Below are 15,536 nucleotides of genomic sequence, written 5' to 3' on the forward strand. Positions count from 1 at the left end.
AACTCTCCAGCCTCCTAAACTCAGACTTCCCAACCCTCTAAACTCAGACTCTGCAACCCTCTTCCTTCCCTGTTTCCCGCTTTCCCACCACTCAGTTCCTAAATTTTCCAATCCCAATTCTCAACACTCTGACCCACCTCAGAAGAGGCTGGACGGAATCCACAGCCTGTTGGGGCACTGCCTTCTTCCTCCACACCTTTCACTCCAGGACTGAAGTGCAGCTCTACATGGAACCGCTCCTCTGATAAGGGATCCTACAGGACATTACCAGATTAAGAGGAAGTTCGGAGGAGCTGGATATGGTGGTGGAAGACCAGGCAGGGGCAACAGAAAGGAATTCAAAAGGATACATCCTCCTAGGACTGAGGTTTCAGTGTCTGGCTCCACTCTGGAATGGATTTGCTATAGCTTCCCTTTAACCATAGTATAATGTTACAGAATCCTCATTCCCTTAGTACTTACTGTTTCTGGGTCATCACTCCATGTGACTTGCCAACTTCCAATTCTACAACCCCTTCCTTTATCTCCCATAGTAAATCAACTTTGCTATGGTGCATGCAGCAGCATATTTAAAGATATCTTTGTGGAGCCAGATGAAAAAGTTGTATACGTAACAATGTTTGAGGGAAAAGGACTAATTAATAGCATCAGCCCTGGTGCTAATTTACAGCATCATTATTGATGTCATGCCTGAGCTATGTGCTAGGATATTTCTCTGGCTCAACACCATCCGAGAAAACATATTCTGTTCTAGTAGAAACCTCTTGGACATTCTGTGTTATGTGCTCTAGGTGCCACATCTATCCAGAGCCTACAAATTTTAAGGAAAAGAAACTTTTTTTCTAAAAAGTAACAGTAGAGAGAAAGGCTCTCTCTTCATCCCACCCTACTGGGTCCTCACCTGTGTGTTGTCCTCATAAAGCATGATGACAATCTGGGTCATGTAGTTGAGCTCTGAGATAGCACTAAGATAAGCCAAAGCCCGCTGCCATTGTGCATCCTGGGTCTCCTATCAAATACAAGAAGAGGTCAGCCGTGGTCCAAGGACAAGGGAATCAGGGAATGGGCAAGGAGCCAACGAGCATGGAGAAAGCTTGCAGTAAAAAACAAGCATGAAGAAAATAAAAGAATATTGGAAAAAGACTTTCACAAGTTGAAGGTAAAAGGAGGATCCTTACATCAAGAAGTCCTCCATAACGGAAGACACTGAGCAGGGAGTGGACGTGGCTCTCACTGGTGAAATAGAGACGAGTTCGAACATGGCGACCTGGGGAGAGCACTCCTCGGGAGTACCTGAGATAATAACTAAGTCACTCATACAGTTAGATAATCCTCTTCCCACCCCTTCACAAACTCCCTCCTCCCACCTCAAAGACTTCTCTCTTTTCCATTCCAGAATCCCTTCTATTCTTGGTTCCTCAAGCTGTCCCAGCCTTGGTTCCTCCAGGGCTCCCTGACATGTCCCTCCCTCCATCCAGCACCCCTCCCAGCCCTCCCTCACAGGGGATGCAGCTTGTTGACAGACTCATCCTCGTGGGTTCTCTGCAGGTCAAGTAGTATCTTCCGCAACAGTGGAAGACAGAAGCCCACAGCAATTTCCAGTTTCTCCTCCCGACTGATCCCATATTCCTAGGGGCCAGAGGCCAGGAATAAGTACCTCAACAAATTTTGTTTTCCACTTGCCTCATCCTCCCATGCCCAACATCATGCTTGTTTTCACCTCAGGTCTAGGGCCTCTCTCAGAGCCACCACATTCTGCCTCTTCAGGCTTCTCATCAATTAGCCTTCTGTACTTACCCAGAGCCAGAGTGGACCTTGAGAATTGTAGCAACTTAACCAATTACTTCTCTAAGTTTCCTTCCCCTGGTTTCCACACCTCTCTTCCTTTCCACTTGTTCTCTCTTTCCTTCCCCAGTACCCCTAGCCCCAAACTAGATCTCGCGTATAAGACATACCTGGGGAATGACCACATCAGCCAGTGCTTTAGAAAGACGTAGCAACTCTGCTGTGCCTTGAAGTCCCAGACTTCCATTGTGTTGCACATCATATTTGACACAGTCATAGATGTCAGGGATCTTACTGATGTCATACCGCCCACTCTTCTGTCGAAAATCCCGTTCCAGCTTGCTCCAACGTTGTAGCATTAGCTCTAGTGTCTCACTGTGGTAGAGTTGTAGGTCTAGAAGGAAGGTGGGCAGTCAGAGCCAAAGATTTTGCCTCTAACTAAAAACCTTGACAACTTTGAAGCAGACCCAGAAAGATGAGGATGCGTTGTCTTAGACATTTAAGAGAGGAGTCAGGAGTACCTGAGAAACCCATCCATATCTGAGACCTTGAAGGGAACAGAGCAGTATCATACCCACCTATAGACTTGGGATCCTGCATCCGTTCCTGGATCTGGTGAGTGAGGTTTTCAATCAGGGCAAATACCTGATCACAGATCTTCACAGGATTTTGGATGAGAGCCATGGAGTTGAGCAGAGAAGTGCTTCTAGTGGGAGCAAGCTATGGGAGACAGAGAGAAGAAAAGCCAGATAGGCTCAGTACCCATTACCAAGATACCTGTGAGATTATACACAAGGAGACTGCTTGCAACACAAAGTTGGCTCATTTCAAAGAGCACTCTTAGGCTACTGGACATACCAGTAGTTCAGGGCCTTCAGTTTAGGAGACTGCTCTAGCACACAGTCACCTAAGAGAGGTTATCTTAAAAATCATGGAGTCCAGAGGGAATAAAGGAAATCTAGGGTTTTTTTTCTTAGAGGTTTTAAAACACATATAGAAAATACCGGAGAATAAAGATTAAACCAAAATCCCTCAAAATTCCCACTGAAAAAATATTTGCCGGTGCGGTCTGAGCCGTCCACAACAGAAAGTGTGCGGGAGCTCGGCGGGTGCACGGACCGGCGCAGGGACGCGGAGGCCGCGCCTCCTCGCCGCCCCGCCACCGCCCACCCGGCCGCTGCGCCCCCCCGCGGGCCCTGTCCCGCAGCTCCACCGCCCGCGGGGACGTCTTACAGACCGAATTCGAACGCGCACATACCCGCTGCCTCTCTCAACATAGCTGGAAGCATCCACTCTCCTTCCACCAGCATGGCAATGTCCTCCCAGTACCGCCAGCTGGTGAATGACTATGGGAAACCCCCCTTGGCTACACCCAGGGAACAGGGAATAGCTAGGTACCCCATGGCAAATATGCTGAGTTGCTGGCCATCATGGAAGAGTTGGGGAAAGAGATCAGAGCGAGAGTGCCATGGAGAGGCTAATACAAGGCATCATTCATGCTAAAGGACTGGTTCAGGGGTGTTTGGCTGAAACAGAACGGCATGCCAGATCCTAGCCGCCTAGGTAGCTTTAAAGGCTTTCCATCATTTTACAAGATGTGAAGTTACAGTTCATCTCCCCTGTTCAGATGTAAGTCTTGTTTTCAGTGTTAAGTTTTTTATTTTTCCTTGTTTCCCTCCAGTGAGTGGTTCACTAGGCTCTGACCTAGACTTAAAGTTTGAGAACAGATTTTGTAATTGATTAGGATTTGTGTTTTAAATAGGAAGTACCCAGGTTTTTTTTTTACCCTAAAGCACTGATAAAAAAAAGAATTATTGAAAAAGTTACCTATCATCAAACTGTAGTGTGACTTCAAGATCCCAGTATCTCACTTGCATCTTCTTTTTTGAATACACTTATGGTAACTAAATTGTTCTTTGTTCTTTTTCATTAGCTAACACAACTTTAAGGATTCTGTTCTTAGTAAATACTGACAGCACGCTTTACTTAGAAGCCGGTCCCAAGTTTGGCAATACTGTGTAGATTCTGCTTAATATAACTTCTTTTTTTCTTAAGCATTTGCATGACTATTAGTGCTGTGAAGTCAATTTAAAAAGTGCACTGGTTATAAATACAGAAGAAAGAGCAACCTATCATACCTAACAAGGATGCCTGAAAATTTTCATACTGAGATTGTATACAGATTTCAGTTTTGTGTTTCCTGAAAGTTGATCAAAATGTCTGAAAAAAAATGACTAAAACTGTTTGCATCTTTGTATGTATTTATTACTAGATGTAATAAAGCTTATTTTCATTAACAACAACAACAAAAAATTCCCACAGAATGTTGTCCTTGATGGATAGTGGAGAGAACACTATCTTGTTCCTCTAGACAAAATGCTAGCCAGTACCTAGAGTGAGGTACTGCCTCAGAACTAGGTTCCAACTCGAGCTTTTGGAACAACTATAGTCACATAGTCCACGCAGGATGCCACCATATGGGGAGGAGGAGAGAGGCTTGGGTGTGGAATGTACATGCTCTACCTAGGTCCTCCCAAGTCCCATTTTCACTAGAAAAAGGTTAGAAATGGAAAAGTGTCTTAGTTTAATGGATTTGTCATTGATAAATGGATTGGAAATAAGGGAGCAAAGTCCTGTCCCTTAGCAAGTCTTGTTTAGAGCAGAAATGTCATTCCCTACACAATGTACTCATCTACTGAACTCACTTAAGAACCTATCAGAATGTGCAAATAAAACTATTTAAAAATGAACAGAGAGATACAAATGCCGGAGAACATGTGAAGAGATGTACATATTTACTGTTTACAGAGAAGCAGAGTGGTACAGACCCTCTGGAGGGCAGCGTGGTAGTTCCATAGGAGGCTACAGGTAGGGTTGCCATATGCTCCTGCAACCCTGTTTGCTAGGTATATACTTGAAAGGATCTAAGAGTAGGGACATGAGTGGACATTTGCACACTGGTATTTATGGCGGCAGTGTTCACAATCTGCAATGGATGGAAGTGGCATATTGACTAAGCAATGGAAGGGGGAACTGTGGTATATACATACAATAGACTACCGAGCAGCTGGATGGAAGAAGGAACGAAGTTGTGAGGTATGCAACTATATGCATGAACCTTCAAGACTATGTTGAATGAAATTTCAGAAACAAAAAGACATATTATTGAGGGTAATGAGTTGATATAGATGTATCTCTGCACTCCATACTTTAATGCCCTTGGTAAAATAACTTATTAAAAATTTGATTGGAGTTAGAGATAAGAGTAATGCTACAAATAGGCCAAAACAGGATTAAGGTACTAATTTTCATTTCATTAGCAATAACACTTTAACCACTAAGCTAACTCGATCCATGATTTGAAAAGATTTGAATACCTACAATATGCTATGCTAGACTCTGTGGGCTACAAAGGATTAGTTAAAATTCAGTATACCTCAGAACTTTGCCTGGTTTTGTTTCAAATCTAGATTTTATAAAAAAGAAGAATGGGATGGATTAATAAAGCTATGTTTTGTGTAATGCAACTACCACAGCATATGAAGAAATACTTCTACAATAAATTTTATTTTAATGAAAAAAAGAGACATTATCATGCCTCGCTTATAGAAACTATAATATACAAACTCAAAGAACTGAAGTCAAGAGCATGGGTTATCAGGTTATGATCTATTATAAAGGTTCCTAGACTGTAAGTTCTTATAGCAGGCACATCTATTCCAAAGTTGTAACCATTATTTCTAAATTTTGAGATGCTGAGCTATTTGTGTATAACCTGGTCATTCCCTGGAACTTCAGGTATTTGTGTTAGACCCAGAGTTAGAGCTAGGAAACTCAGCATTACCCCATGCAGCAACTGTTTAAAAAGTTGAAAAAGTAATTAGACTTTGACTAGAGATATGAATGAACCTGATCTGGATAGGACTAATGTAAATCAGAATACATGGTAAAGGATGATATGGTCTATATTTTAAAACTTCAGCTCCTGTGTGAGACCAAAGGGAGAATTGTTTATTTGGTGCAAAGTTCATATTTTGGGTAACACATTATCTAATCTAACTTGTATGGTCAGTTTACTTGAACACCATAATTACATGGAATCTTGAACAGGAAGTAAGATCTTATTGGTTTGTACAGGTTAGTGTGATCCTGCGATATTTTCCACAGTAATCTGGGCAAAAGATTAAAAAGTATTTGCAAAGTCCCCTTGGGGGACTTGGGAGAAAGGAGGAGATATTCAACTTCCCCATCTGGGGAATTCTTATATTCTTGCAAGCACTGGGGACAACCAGACTGAGATCCTGATCTTGGGGCTCACCCCTGTGAAACTTATTTCTGTAAAGGAGAAGCTAAGCCTATATGTTATCCCCAGAGAACTTCTTTTGTTGCTCAGATGTGGCCTCTCTCTCTAAGCCAACTCGGCAAGTGAACTGACTGCCTTACCCGCTACATGGGACATGACTTTACACCCCTGAGAACATGGGACCTGACTCCCAGGGATGAGCCAGGACCTGGCATCATGGGATTGAGAAAGCCTTCTTGACCAAAAGGGGGAAGAGAAAAATGAGACAAAATAGTTTGAGTGGCTGAGAGATTTCAAACAGAGTTGAGAGGTTATCCTGGAGGTTATTCTTACGCATTATATAGATATCCCTTTTTAGTTTATAGTGTATTGGAATGGCTGGAGGGAAGTACCTGAAACTGTTGAACATTATTCCGATAGCCTTGATTCTGGAAGACAAATGTATAACTATATAGCTTTTATAATGTTACCATGTGATTGTGAAAACCTTGTGGCTCATGCTCCCTTTATCCAGGACATGGACAGATGAGTAAAAAGTAACTAAGGACAAAAAATAAATAATGGGGGGAGATGGGGGTAAAAAAACATGAGTAGATTGCAATACTAGGGGTCAATGAGAGGCAGAGGTAAGGGGTATGGGATGTATGGGTTTTTTTCTTTTTATTTCTTTTTCTAAACTGATGCAAATGTTCTAAAAATGATCATGGTGAAGAATACACAACTATGCGACAATATTATGAGCCAATGATTTTATACTTCGGATGGTTGTATGGTGCGTAACGATACCTCAATACAATTTTTAAAAACTATCAGAAAAGAAGAGCTATTAGAGGTGTGATGTTGGAAAACCATTGTTTGACAAATGATTGTCTGTCACTCATGGCCTGGATCCATTCTAAGCCAACCCTAAAGTCAAATGCACCCAGAGGCAGGGTGATATTAGGCCAGGTCTGAACCCCAGATGAGACCCAAAATATGGGATTTCTTCAGAAGCCTGGACTAACAGAAACTTGTTACAGAAAAAGGACTTGTGTAGACTCTAATTTATATCCCTGCTAAAGCCCTAAAAGCCTTTGGGATTGTTCCCTGGTGCTAGATGGGTAGACTAGGGCACTCTCACACTCAGCAACTGCTGTGTGATACGCAAGAAAACAGATGACCACATTGGGTAGAGGCACCCTCTGTGATTAATACCATGAGGCAATATACTGGAGTGATGAACAGCCTGAGCAATAGAGTTGAACTCTTTTGGTTCATACTAGTGGGTGACCTCAGAAAACTGGCTAAATTCTTCTGAGTCTAGTTTTCCTCGTGTAAAATGTAGAAAAAGGAGTACAGTTCCACTGTCCTTGTGGTAGATTAAAGACAGCCATTACTTTTTTGTCACCTTCCCCTTCCCTTGAATCTGAATTGGCCCTATTATTGCCTGGCAATAAAAAAAAAAACAAAATTATGTTGCACTATTTCTGGGTCTATGCTTTAAGAAAGCCTAGAAGCTTCTGCTTTTGGGCTTTAGGGGAGCGCTGGGCTACCATCTAAGCAGTCCAGCTACCATGCTAAGGAAATCATATGGAGAAAACATGTGGAGAGGAGAGGCCCTGAGAAGACATGGAGATCATGAAGAGGAAGAGAGTCCAGCTATCCCAGCATCCCAGACAAGGGTCTAGCTGATTCTAGGCCCAGTCAAGATCTGATTACAATTTCATGAGAGTCTACTATCAAGACCAGTTGAGCCCAACAGAAGTATGATAAGATAATAAATGGTTGTGTTTTTTTTTCACTGCCTCTTTGATCTGAATCTGGTCTTTATTCAAAATAACATGTCCAAAATGATGTTGAGTTTTATGGAGTAAGCAGTTTAGAGAGCAGGCGTCTTTTCTTCTATGGTAGGTTTCTTTTCTGCTGGCTTCTTGGTAATTACAGCCTTCTTTCCCAAAGGCATCTGCTTCTGTGGCTTCTTCTTAACACCAACAGCCTTCTTCCCTTTCTTCCCCGCAACAGACTTCTTGCCTGAAACCCCCTTCTAGATTTGGCCTCTAGCGCTGCTGCAGCTTTATCCACCCTGAGTTTGTGATTTCTGTCCCAGCAAAGAATAGTGTTTCAGTGCCTAGTTTTTGCATATGAGTTTAGTTTCAATGTGATTCTCAGTTTTTTTCAGTGGATTCTTTTTTAGGATTCTGCAACGAATCTTCTTGCATAGTGATCGGAGGGCTCTTTGAATCTCTGGGCTTTTCAAGATTCTGTTAAAGTCTGTATTCATCATCTTGTGCATGGGAAGGTTGTAATCACTCCTGAGAGAGGCAGCTTTACACGAAGTGCCATAAGGGTCATCCAACTTACGGAAAGAACTTTCAGTCCAAATGTAGAAATGTCCCACATGCCCACCAGGAGCAAGTTTCAAAATGTTCAGCTTGTTTACGTTAAGCAGAATAATTCCAGGGATGTTTCTGAATGCCTTGGTGATACCATCGTCCTCATTATAGATGATGCATGGTCCCGTGCTTATATGATGATGGTTTCTCATTTTGCCCTTGCCAGCTCTCATTGGCTGAGAAGCATAGACCTTTCTGATATCATTCCAGGCCTTAAGTTTATTAAGAAGCAAAACAGCCTCCCTGGTCTTCTTGTAGCCTTCAACTTTATCTTCGACCACCAAAGGAAGTTCAGGAACTTCCTCAATACGATGACCTTTAGGCGTGACCAGTGCTGGTAAGGCTGAAGCAGCTAGGGCAGAGTAGATAGCATATTGCTTCTGTGTTGTGTTTACTCTTCAGAGCCATCGACACCATGTTTTGGTTGGTGCAACCATATGGCCTCCATGATACATATTTCCAAAAGCTCCTTGGCCAGATTGGTGAGTCCCACCACTTCGAACTCTGGGAATTAAGTTACTTAATTTTTAGGGTTCTTCGCAGCAATAGATAACTGGGATATTCTTTTATCCAAAATCCTTGGGACTGGAAAACAGTTTGGCAGTTCCTCAAAAAGTTAAACATAGAACTACCATCTGGCTCAGCAATTCCACTCCTAAACAAATACCCTAAATATCTGAAAGTAGGGACCTAAGCCAATCCTTGTGCACCAGTGTTCACTGAGGCATTATTCACAATACACAAAAGGTGGGAGCAATTCAATTGCTCATCAATACATGAATGGATAAATAAAATGTGGTATAACCATACATAGAAATATTGCTCAACCATAAAAAGTAATAAAGTTCTGATATGTGCTACAACATAAATAAACCTTGAAAACATGTTACTAAGTGAAATAAGCACGGTGCAAAGGGATAAATACTGTATGATAACACTTATGTGAAATGCCCAGAATAGGCAAATTCATAGAGGCAAAAAAAGCAGATAAGAGGATGCCAGAGGTTGGGAGAGTGAGGAGTTACTGTTTAATGGATAGAGTATCTGGGGTGAAGAAAACATTTTGGAAATGGATAATGGTGATGGCTGTACAACATTGTGAATGTAATTAATGCCACGGAATTGTATATTTAAAAGTAGTTAAAATGTAACCCAAACCATGGAGCCCAGGATGAGAATGAGGGTTTGTAATTCTGTATAGCTCAATGTAAGGCCTGAATACATCCCCGAGTATGTTGAGCAGTTAATTTAAAAATATCGGCAAAGTCCCTTAAGGGATGGGAGAAAAAATAGGTAATGATTAAACTTTACTGCAGGGGAAGCCCTTGATACTGACTCAAACATTAGGGACTCCCAAGCCAATAGGCCAAGCCCCTGATCTTTTTTTTTAAAATATTTTTATGGAGAAATATCCATATACATAGTCTAACCATATTATACAATCAATGGCTTACAATATCATCACATAGTTGTGTATTCTTCACCATGATCAGTTTTAGAACATCTGCATCACTCCAGAAAAAGATACAAAAAGAAAAAAAAGAGAACTTATACAACCTATACCCCTTACCTTTGGTCTTGCACAAAGGTTGAAGTTTGAAAATATGCAAGTCCTTGATCTTGAGGTTTGCTCTTAAGAAGCTTATTTATGTAGCGGAGAAGCTAACCCTACCTATAGCTATGTCTAAGAGTTACTTCCAGAGGACCTTTTTTGTTGTTCAGATGTGGTTTTTCTCTCTTTAAGCCCAACTCTGCAAGTAAAATAATCACCCTCCCTGCTACATGGGACATGACATCCAAGAGTGAAAATCTCCCTGGCAACATAGGATATGACTCCCAGGGATGAGCCTGGCCCTGGTACCATGAGACCGACAATGCCTTCCTGGCAAAAACGGGGAAAAGAATTGTAGCAAATAATGTATCGGTGGCTGAGAGAGTTCAAATAGTGAAGAGGCTACTCTAGAGGCTACTCTTAAATGCAAGCTTCAACTAGATGTTGTTAATAACCAGTCTGCCAAATCCCGACCAAAACCATTCCTGCCAGCCATATGGGCTCTGTGTGAGATTTTACCAAGGTCCCATAGACTATGATTACTTTCCAGAAAACACATTTACCAGATGGGTTCCTAGGCCAGATATGTTCTGAAACTCAGAGGGGTTGGCTTCTCCAGAACATCAACTAGTTCTATCCCTCTATCCCGTATTATCAAAAGCCCTTTCCAATATGAAAAAGTTAGAATGGGCATAACCCAAATACCCCTAAAGATTGGGAGAAAGATCAAAGGAGAAGGTGGAGTTATAACAGAGAAGGTAGGATTTAACAAATGAGTATAACTGCTGAATCATTATATTGATATTTCTTTTCATTTCTAGTATCTTAGAGCAGCTGGAAGGAAAAACCTAAAATTGTAGAATCGTAACCCATACCAAACTCTGAAATCTGTTCTATAATTAATTGCTGCAGTGTGTTTTGAAATCTACTTTTTTTTGTATATATGTTATTTTTCACAGTTAAAAAAAGTAGTTAAAATGGCAAATTTTATGTTATGTATATTCCCCCCCACCAATAAATTAAAAAAGAAAAATCCTTAGGACCAGTTATGGTTTGGATTTAAGAATGTTTTGGACTTTAAGAAGTTAATACAGTACATATGCCATTTGTTATATAATACCTCCAGCAGAATCTAGAGTAAAACCAAACACATTATTTCTGCAGCAAAATGTATGACTATTTTACATGAAGTATGGTAAATGAGGATTATAAATAGCCTTATGACAGTTCATGTCAGGTTTTGCTGCCAAATGAGTCTTGGTACCAAATTTACAACAATCTTTTTTATTTTTGAAATTGTGGATAAGAGACTAGTGGACATGTACATATATAACTCAAAGGGTTACTATACAGATTAAATGAAATAATATGTGTAAAGCACCTAGAACAGTGCCTGGGTATCTCATAAGGACTATTATTATTGGTTACTATTATTTAGAATTCTAGGAATTTGGGATCCAGGGTATTTTGAGCACAGAGATAGGGAGAGCCTGACCTGATCATAGTCCTCAGAGCCAAAGGGTGCATCCCGCTGCAAAATATGGTGCAGCCGAGCCTTTACCCGGTGCTGGCAGCTGCTCAAGGAATCACCATCACTGTCCAGGAGCCCATTCATGTTGGCACTTTTCACCATTTGTACCAAGATGGGTGTCAGCTCCCCTTCTAAAGCCAGCAGGCCCTGGAGGCAAAGCACAAGTTCTGTTAGTTTCCCTTCCAGGCCACTCCCCCAGGCCCAACTGGTCCCAGAGATCAAACAAGGAACTGTGTTGGAGACCTGGGGTTTAGTCAAAGGGCCCATCCCCATTAATTTTTCCCTGTTTATTCGCCATAGTATAGAACTGTATCAGACACAAGCAGAACCCCTCTGAGTCATCACAGGAACACCTTGACCTGCTATCTACTCCTCTACTTGACGGAGGCGGGCACCGTGGGAAAACAGTTGTATGAACCTTAGCAAAGGCAGCAGCAGTCATCTGGACCCGGCCCTCATCAGAGGCATAGATCTTGAGGTCATGGCGGAAAGTGCTATGGAGACGAAGCAGTCCACAACCAGGGAAGCCAGCATAGTCACCTGGAGGCAAAGGGGAGGACTCAGAATGGACTGCTATAAAAACCCAAGTGGAAGAAAGAATATTAATTTTCCTTCAAACTTCCCCACTGTCTCCATCACTTCATTCCCCCCAATTCATTCTCTAATCATCTTATCCCAGTCCTGCTTGGTTTTTACATCCCCACCCCACTCAAAAGAGAAACAAACAAAAAACACTCACCCTGTCCTCCAGGATACATGCAGCGGAAAGCTCGTCCCAGCTCCTCAGCCTGAACACGGCCAGCAGGAGTCAGTTCTCCACCCCACTTCAGTACCAGTAACAGCGAAGGAGTCAGAGTCTCCCCCTGTGGATCTGAGAGAATAAGGGGCAGTGAATAGGTCTAGATCTAAGAAAAACAGTGGGAACATCTAAACGTTAGGTCTTCTGAGAAAATCAGAAAGGTAGTCTGGAGTAGAGGTCACCTAATGGTTTAAGAATAAGAGATCTGAGTGATAACAGGAAGAGGGTATTTATGTCTCACCTTGCCCCTCATTAGAAGCTTTTACTCCATGAGGGTAATAAGTCAACTGCACCTTCCGATTGATGCCTGAGAAGTGACCATACCTGCAAGATAAAGTCACAGTTTCTACCCAGGACCCACTTCTCACTGTAATTGGCTCCCTTTTCCTAGTCCCCTACTCACATCTCCAGCACAGACTTCAGCTGCTCAAGTTTCCCAGTCTTCTCTTCGATCTCACCCCCTGGTTCTTTCTCCAGTTCAGCCAACAGCAGTCTTGTGAGGTCCAGCACCTCCTGGAGGAAATAAGAGGTGTATAAGTAGTAGGCAAGTCCTGGTCATTTCATCCTTGTCTCTAATCAAAGTCCCCAATCCTATATCCCCTATCTTTCCTATAGCATTGTTTTTTCTGGCCAGATTAACCACCTTACCTGTAGCTGTTCAGGTCGCTTTAGTTTTAATTTCCCTGTCTTATAGCCACCATGTTTTTCAAATAAGGTAAAAAACCTGAAGAAGTAAGGAGAAGCTTCAGTGTGGGGTGAGACAGTCAAAGCCTGCTTCCCTCACAAAACCCTTCATCTCCCTTCAAAAAACTACTTGCCTAAATTAGGATATCCTTCTTACCTTGGGTGTGTCACTTCCATCTTCATCTTCTGTTTGGGGGTGCGGTCCCCATGACGGATAATTGCAATGACACAACGAAGTTCCATCCTAGGATAGGGGATATTATCAGAGCCCCACTAATTCCACCCTAGTCATTACATCCTACTTCCCATGTCAAAGAGCTGAGGAAAAATTATCTGAGAGTGAGTGTATAGGTAGGGTTAAAGGAATTGCCTACAAGGACCCAGGCTCTATCAGTCAGAATATGGGTCAGAGAATACCCATGGTCTGTCTTAGGGAATCCCAAGTAGGTTACTCCAGATTTTAATTTTTGCTCACATGGTGCCAGATGTGGTAGGAACAATAGGAATATCCTCAGCCTCTGTGGGGATGGACCATGGGATCTGGAACTGTGGGGCAAGCTCCCGCATTATGGTGTTTCTAGAAAGAGAAATAGGAAGAAGATGGGTGAAAATCAACAAACCTCAGCTACATGGATGAATGAAGTTCACAAATACAATGTTGAGCAAAACAAGTAAGTTGAAGAAGGATACATTAATATGTCTAAAAACATGTAAAAACCCATATATGTAGTAAAAATATAAACAAATCAATATGAACAACAAACACCAAGTTTAGGATTGTGGTTACCTCTGAGGGAGGGAGAAAAGAAGGGATATAATCAGGAAGAGGTACTGAGGGGCTTTAACTGCATTCTTTTTTTTTTATTGTGAAAAATAACACATACACAAAAAAGCAATAAATTTCAAAGCACACCGCAACAATTAGTAATAGTACAGATTTCAGAGTTTGGTATGGGTTACAGTTTCAGATAAAAGGTTTTACCTTCTAGCTGCTCCAAGGCACTGGAGACTTAAAATATTAACATAATGATTCAGCAGTCATATTCATTTGTTAAATCCTATCTTTACTATTATAACTACTCCTTCTACTCTGATCTTTCTCCCAAACGTCAGAGGTATTTGGGCTATGCCCATTCTAACTTTTTCAAGTTGGAAAGGGCTGTCGATAATATGGGATGGGGGATGGAATTGGCTGATATTCTGGAGAGGGTGGCCTCTCTGGGTTTCAGTTAAAGGTTTCTGGAAAGTAATCATAGTGTACAGAACCTTTGTGTAACCTCAGATAGAGTTCTCAGTATTCTTTAGGGTTGGCAGGAATGGTTTCTGTTTGTTTTTAATTTTTATTAATAAAACCTATCAACATACAATATGACATTCTTTTTTCATCACATAGTTGTATATTCATCATCATGATCATTTCTTAGAACATTTGCATCAATTCAGAAAAAGAAATAAAAAGAAAAGAAAAAAAAATGCATACATATCATACCCCTTACCCCTCCCTTTCATTGATCACTAGCATTTCAATCTACTAAATTTATTTTTACATTTGTTCCCTCTATTATTCTTAATATTTTATTTCTTAAGCTAGGTGGTAAATACACTATATTCATCACTCCTTACACACTTTTAATGTTTTCAATATTTCATGATGAATTTATTAAAAATCCAAGTTTCAGAACAGTATTATAATATGACCACATTTAGTAAAATGTGATTTTTTTTAGTGAAAAAAAAATAGAATTTCTTTATACACAGCAAAAATGATGCACTGTTATGTCCAAACCATTAAAGTAATTACCTCTGGGAAGTGTAGTGTTGGGAAGGCAAGGGGGCTGGGGAGCCCTTTCCCTTGTAAATAATTTTTAAAATAAAGTAAAAGCTTTCTACCCGCATCTCTAAGCCCATTCTTACCAGTCAAGACTCCTGTTTTCCTTACCCCAGAATCTTGGCACAGTCATCATAGTATTTCATCGAGTTCTTAACAAAACTGAAGCCATTGACATCACACACAAAGGAGTGACCATTGGCACGAAGAAGGTCAAATCCACAGACTGTTTGCTGCAAGGAAAAGAGGTAAGATGAGAAGAAGTGAGATATTCTCTCCTCCCAGACCCTGCTCCTATCTTTCCCTCATTCCACAAATTCCCAGGGAACTTCCTCCACCTTAAAAGCAACGCAGACTTTCCTGGCGACCAACTTTTCCATGGCAGTCAACATGACTGGATACCGAATCTCTTTCCCTTCACTGTCTCGTTCGACTTTACCATCCAAAGCTGGAGATTTTCTGGCTTCAGCATGGGCATAATCTGGCCCCACTGTATACACCTGCAGGTACATAGCATCACTGAGCATGCCAATAGCTCACCCTGCGTATGAGAAGATAATATGAGCGCTAGGTCTGTAGACTAGTTTCAGAAAAAAAAAAAAACCTGAGTGTTAAGAATAAAAAGACTGACATTTTTCTGACTGAGCCCTACTGCAGCATCAGGACTCCGGAACTATCACTA

General features: G+C 41.4%; 1 protein-coding gene and 2 pseudogenes across 16 annotated transcripts in view; 1 reads left to right on the top strand and 2 right to left on the bottom strand.

The window, feature by feature from the left end:
- The window catches only part of PPIP5K1 (diphosphoinositol pentakisphosphate kinase 1), a 55,337-nt gene that overhangs the window by 33,406 nt on the left and 6,395 nt on the right, over nt 1-15,536 (bottom strand). For 12 of the 16 annotated variants that reach the window (XM_077127662.1, XM_077127650.1, XM_077127652.1 and 9 more), the window contains 16 exons: nt 15,193-15,354; nt 14,966-15,087; nt 13,502-13,603; nt 13,184-13,270; nt 12,991-13,066; nt 12,746-12,855; nt 12,584-12,666; nt 12,283-12,414; nt 11,962-12,083; nt 11,508-11,690; nt 2,364-2,505; nt 1,956-2,179; nt 1,502-1,629; nt 1,179-1,293; nt 902-1,009; nt 138-254 (listed from right to left, as the gene is read on the bottom strand). In XM_077127662.1, coding sequence (XP_076983777.1) covers nt 138-254; nt 902-1,009; nt 1,179-1,293; nt 1,502-1,629; nt 1,956-2,179; nt 2,364-2,505; nt 11,508-11,690; nt 11,962-12,083; nt 12,283-12,414; nt 12,584-12,666; nt 12,746-12,855; nt 12,991-13,066; nt 13,184-13,270; nt 13,502-13,603; nt 14,966-15,087; nt 15,193-15,354 — 2,013 coding nt within the window. The remainder of the gene's footprint in view (nt 1-137; nt 255-901; nt 1,010-1,178; nt 1,294-1,501; nt 1,630-1,955; nt 2,180-2,363; nt 2,506-11,507; nt 11,691-11,961; nt 12,084-12,282; nt 12,415-12,583; nt 12,667-12,745; nt 12,856-12,990; nt 13,067-13,183; nt 13,271-13,501; nt 13,604-14,965; nt 15,088-15,192; nt 15,355-15,536) is intronic. The other 4 variants (XM_077127655.1, XM_077127653.1, XM_077127658.1 and 1 more) reach the window with 1 other exon arrangement.
- Nucleotides 3,094-3,340, top strand: LOC143655129 (cyclin-dependent kinase 2-associated protein 1 pseudogene; annotated as a pseudogene).
- LOC143656509 (large ribosomal subunit protein uL4 pseudogene) lies at nt 7,847-10,542 on the bottom strand (annotated as a pseudogene).

The sequence above is a fragment of the Tamandua tetradactyla genome, chromosome 14 (genome assembly GCF_023851605.1).
Source record: "Tamandua tetradactyla isolate mTamTet1 chromosome 14, mTamTet1.pri, whole genome shotgun sequence".
Classification (NCBI taxonomy): domain Eukaryota; kingdom Metazoa; phylum Chordata; class Mammalia; order Pilosa; family Myrmecophagidae; genus Tamandua; species Tamandua tetradactyla.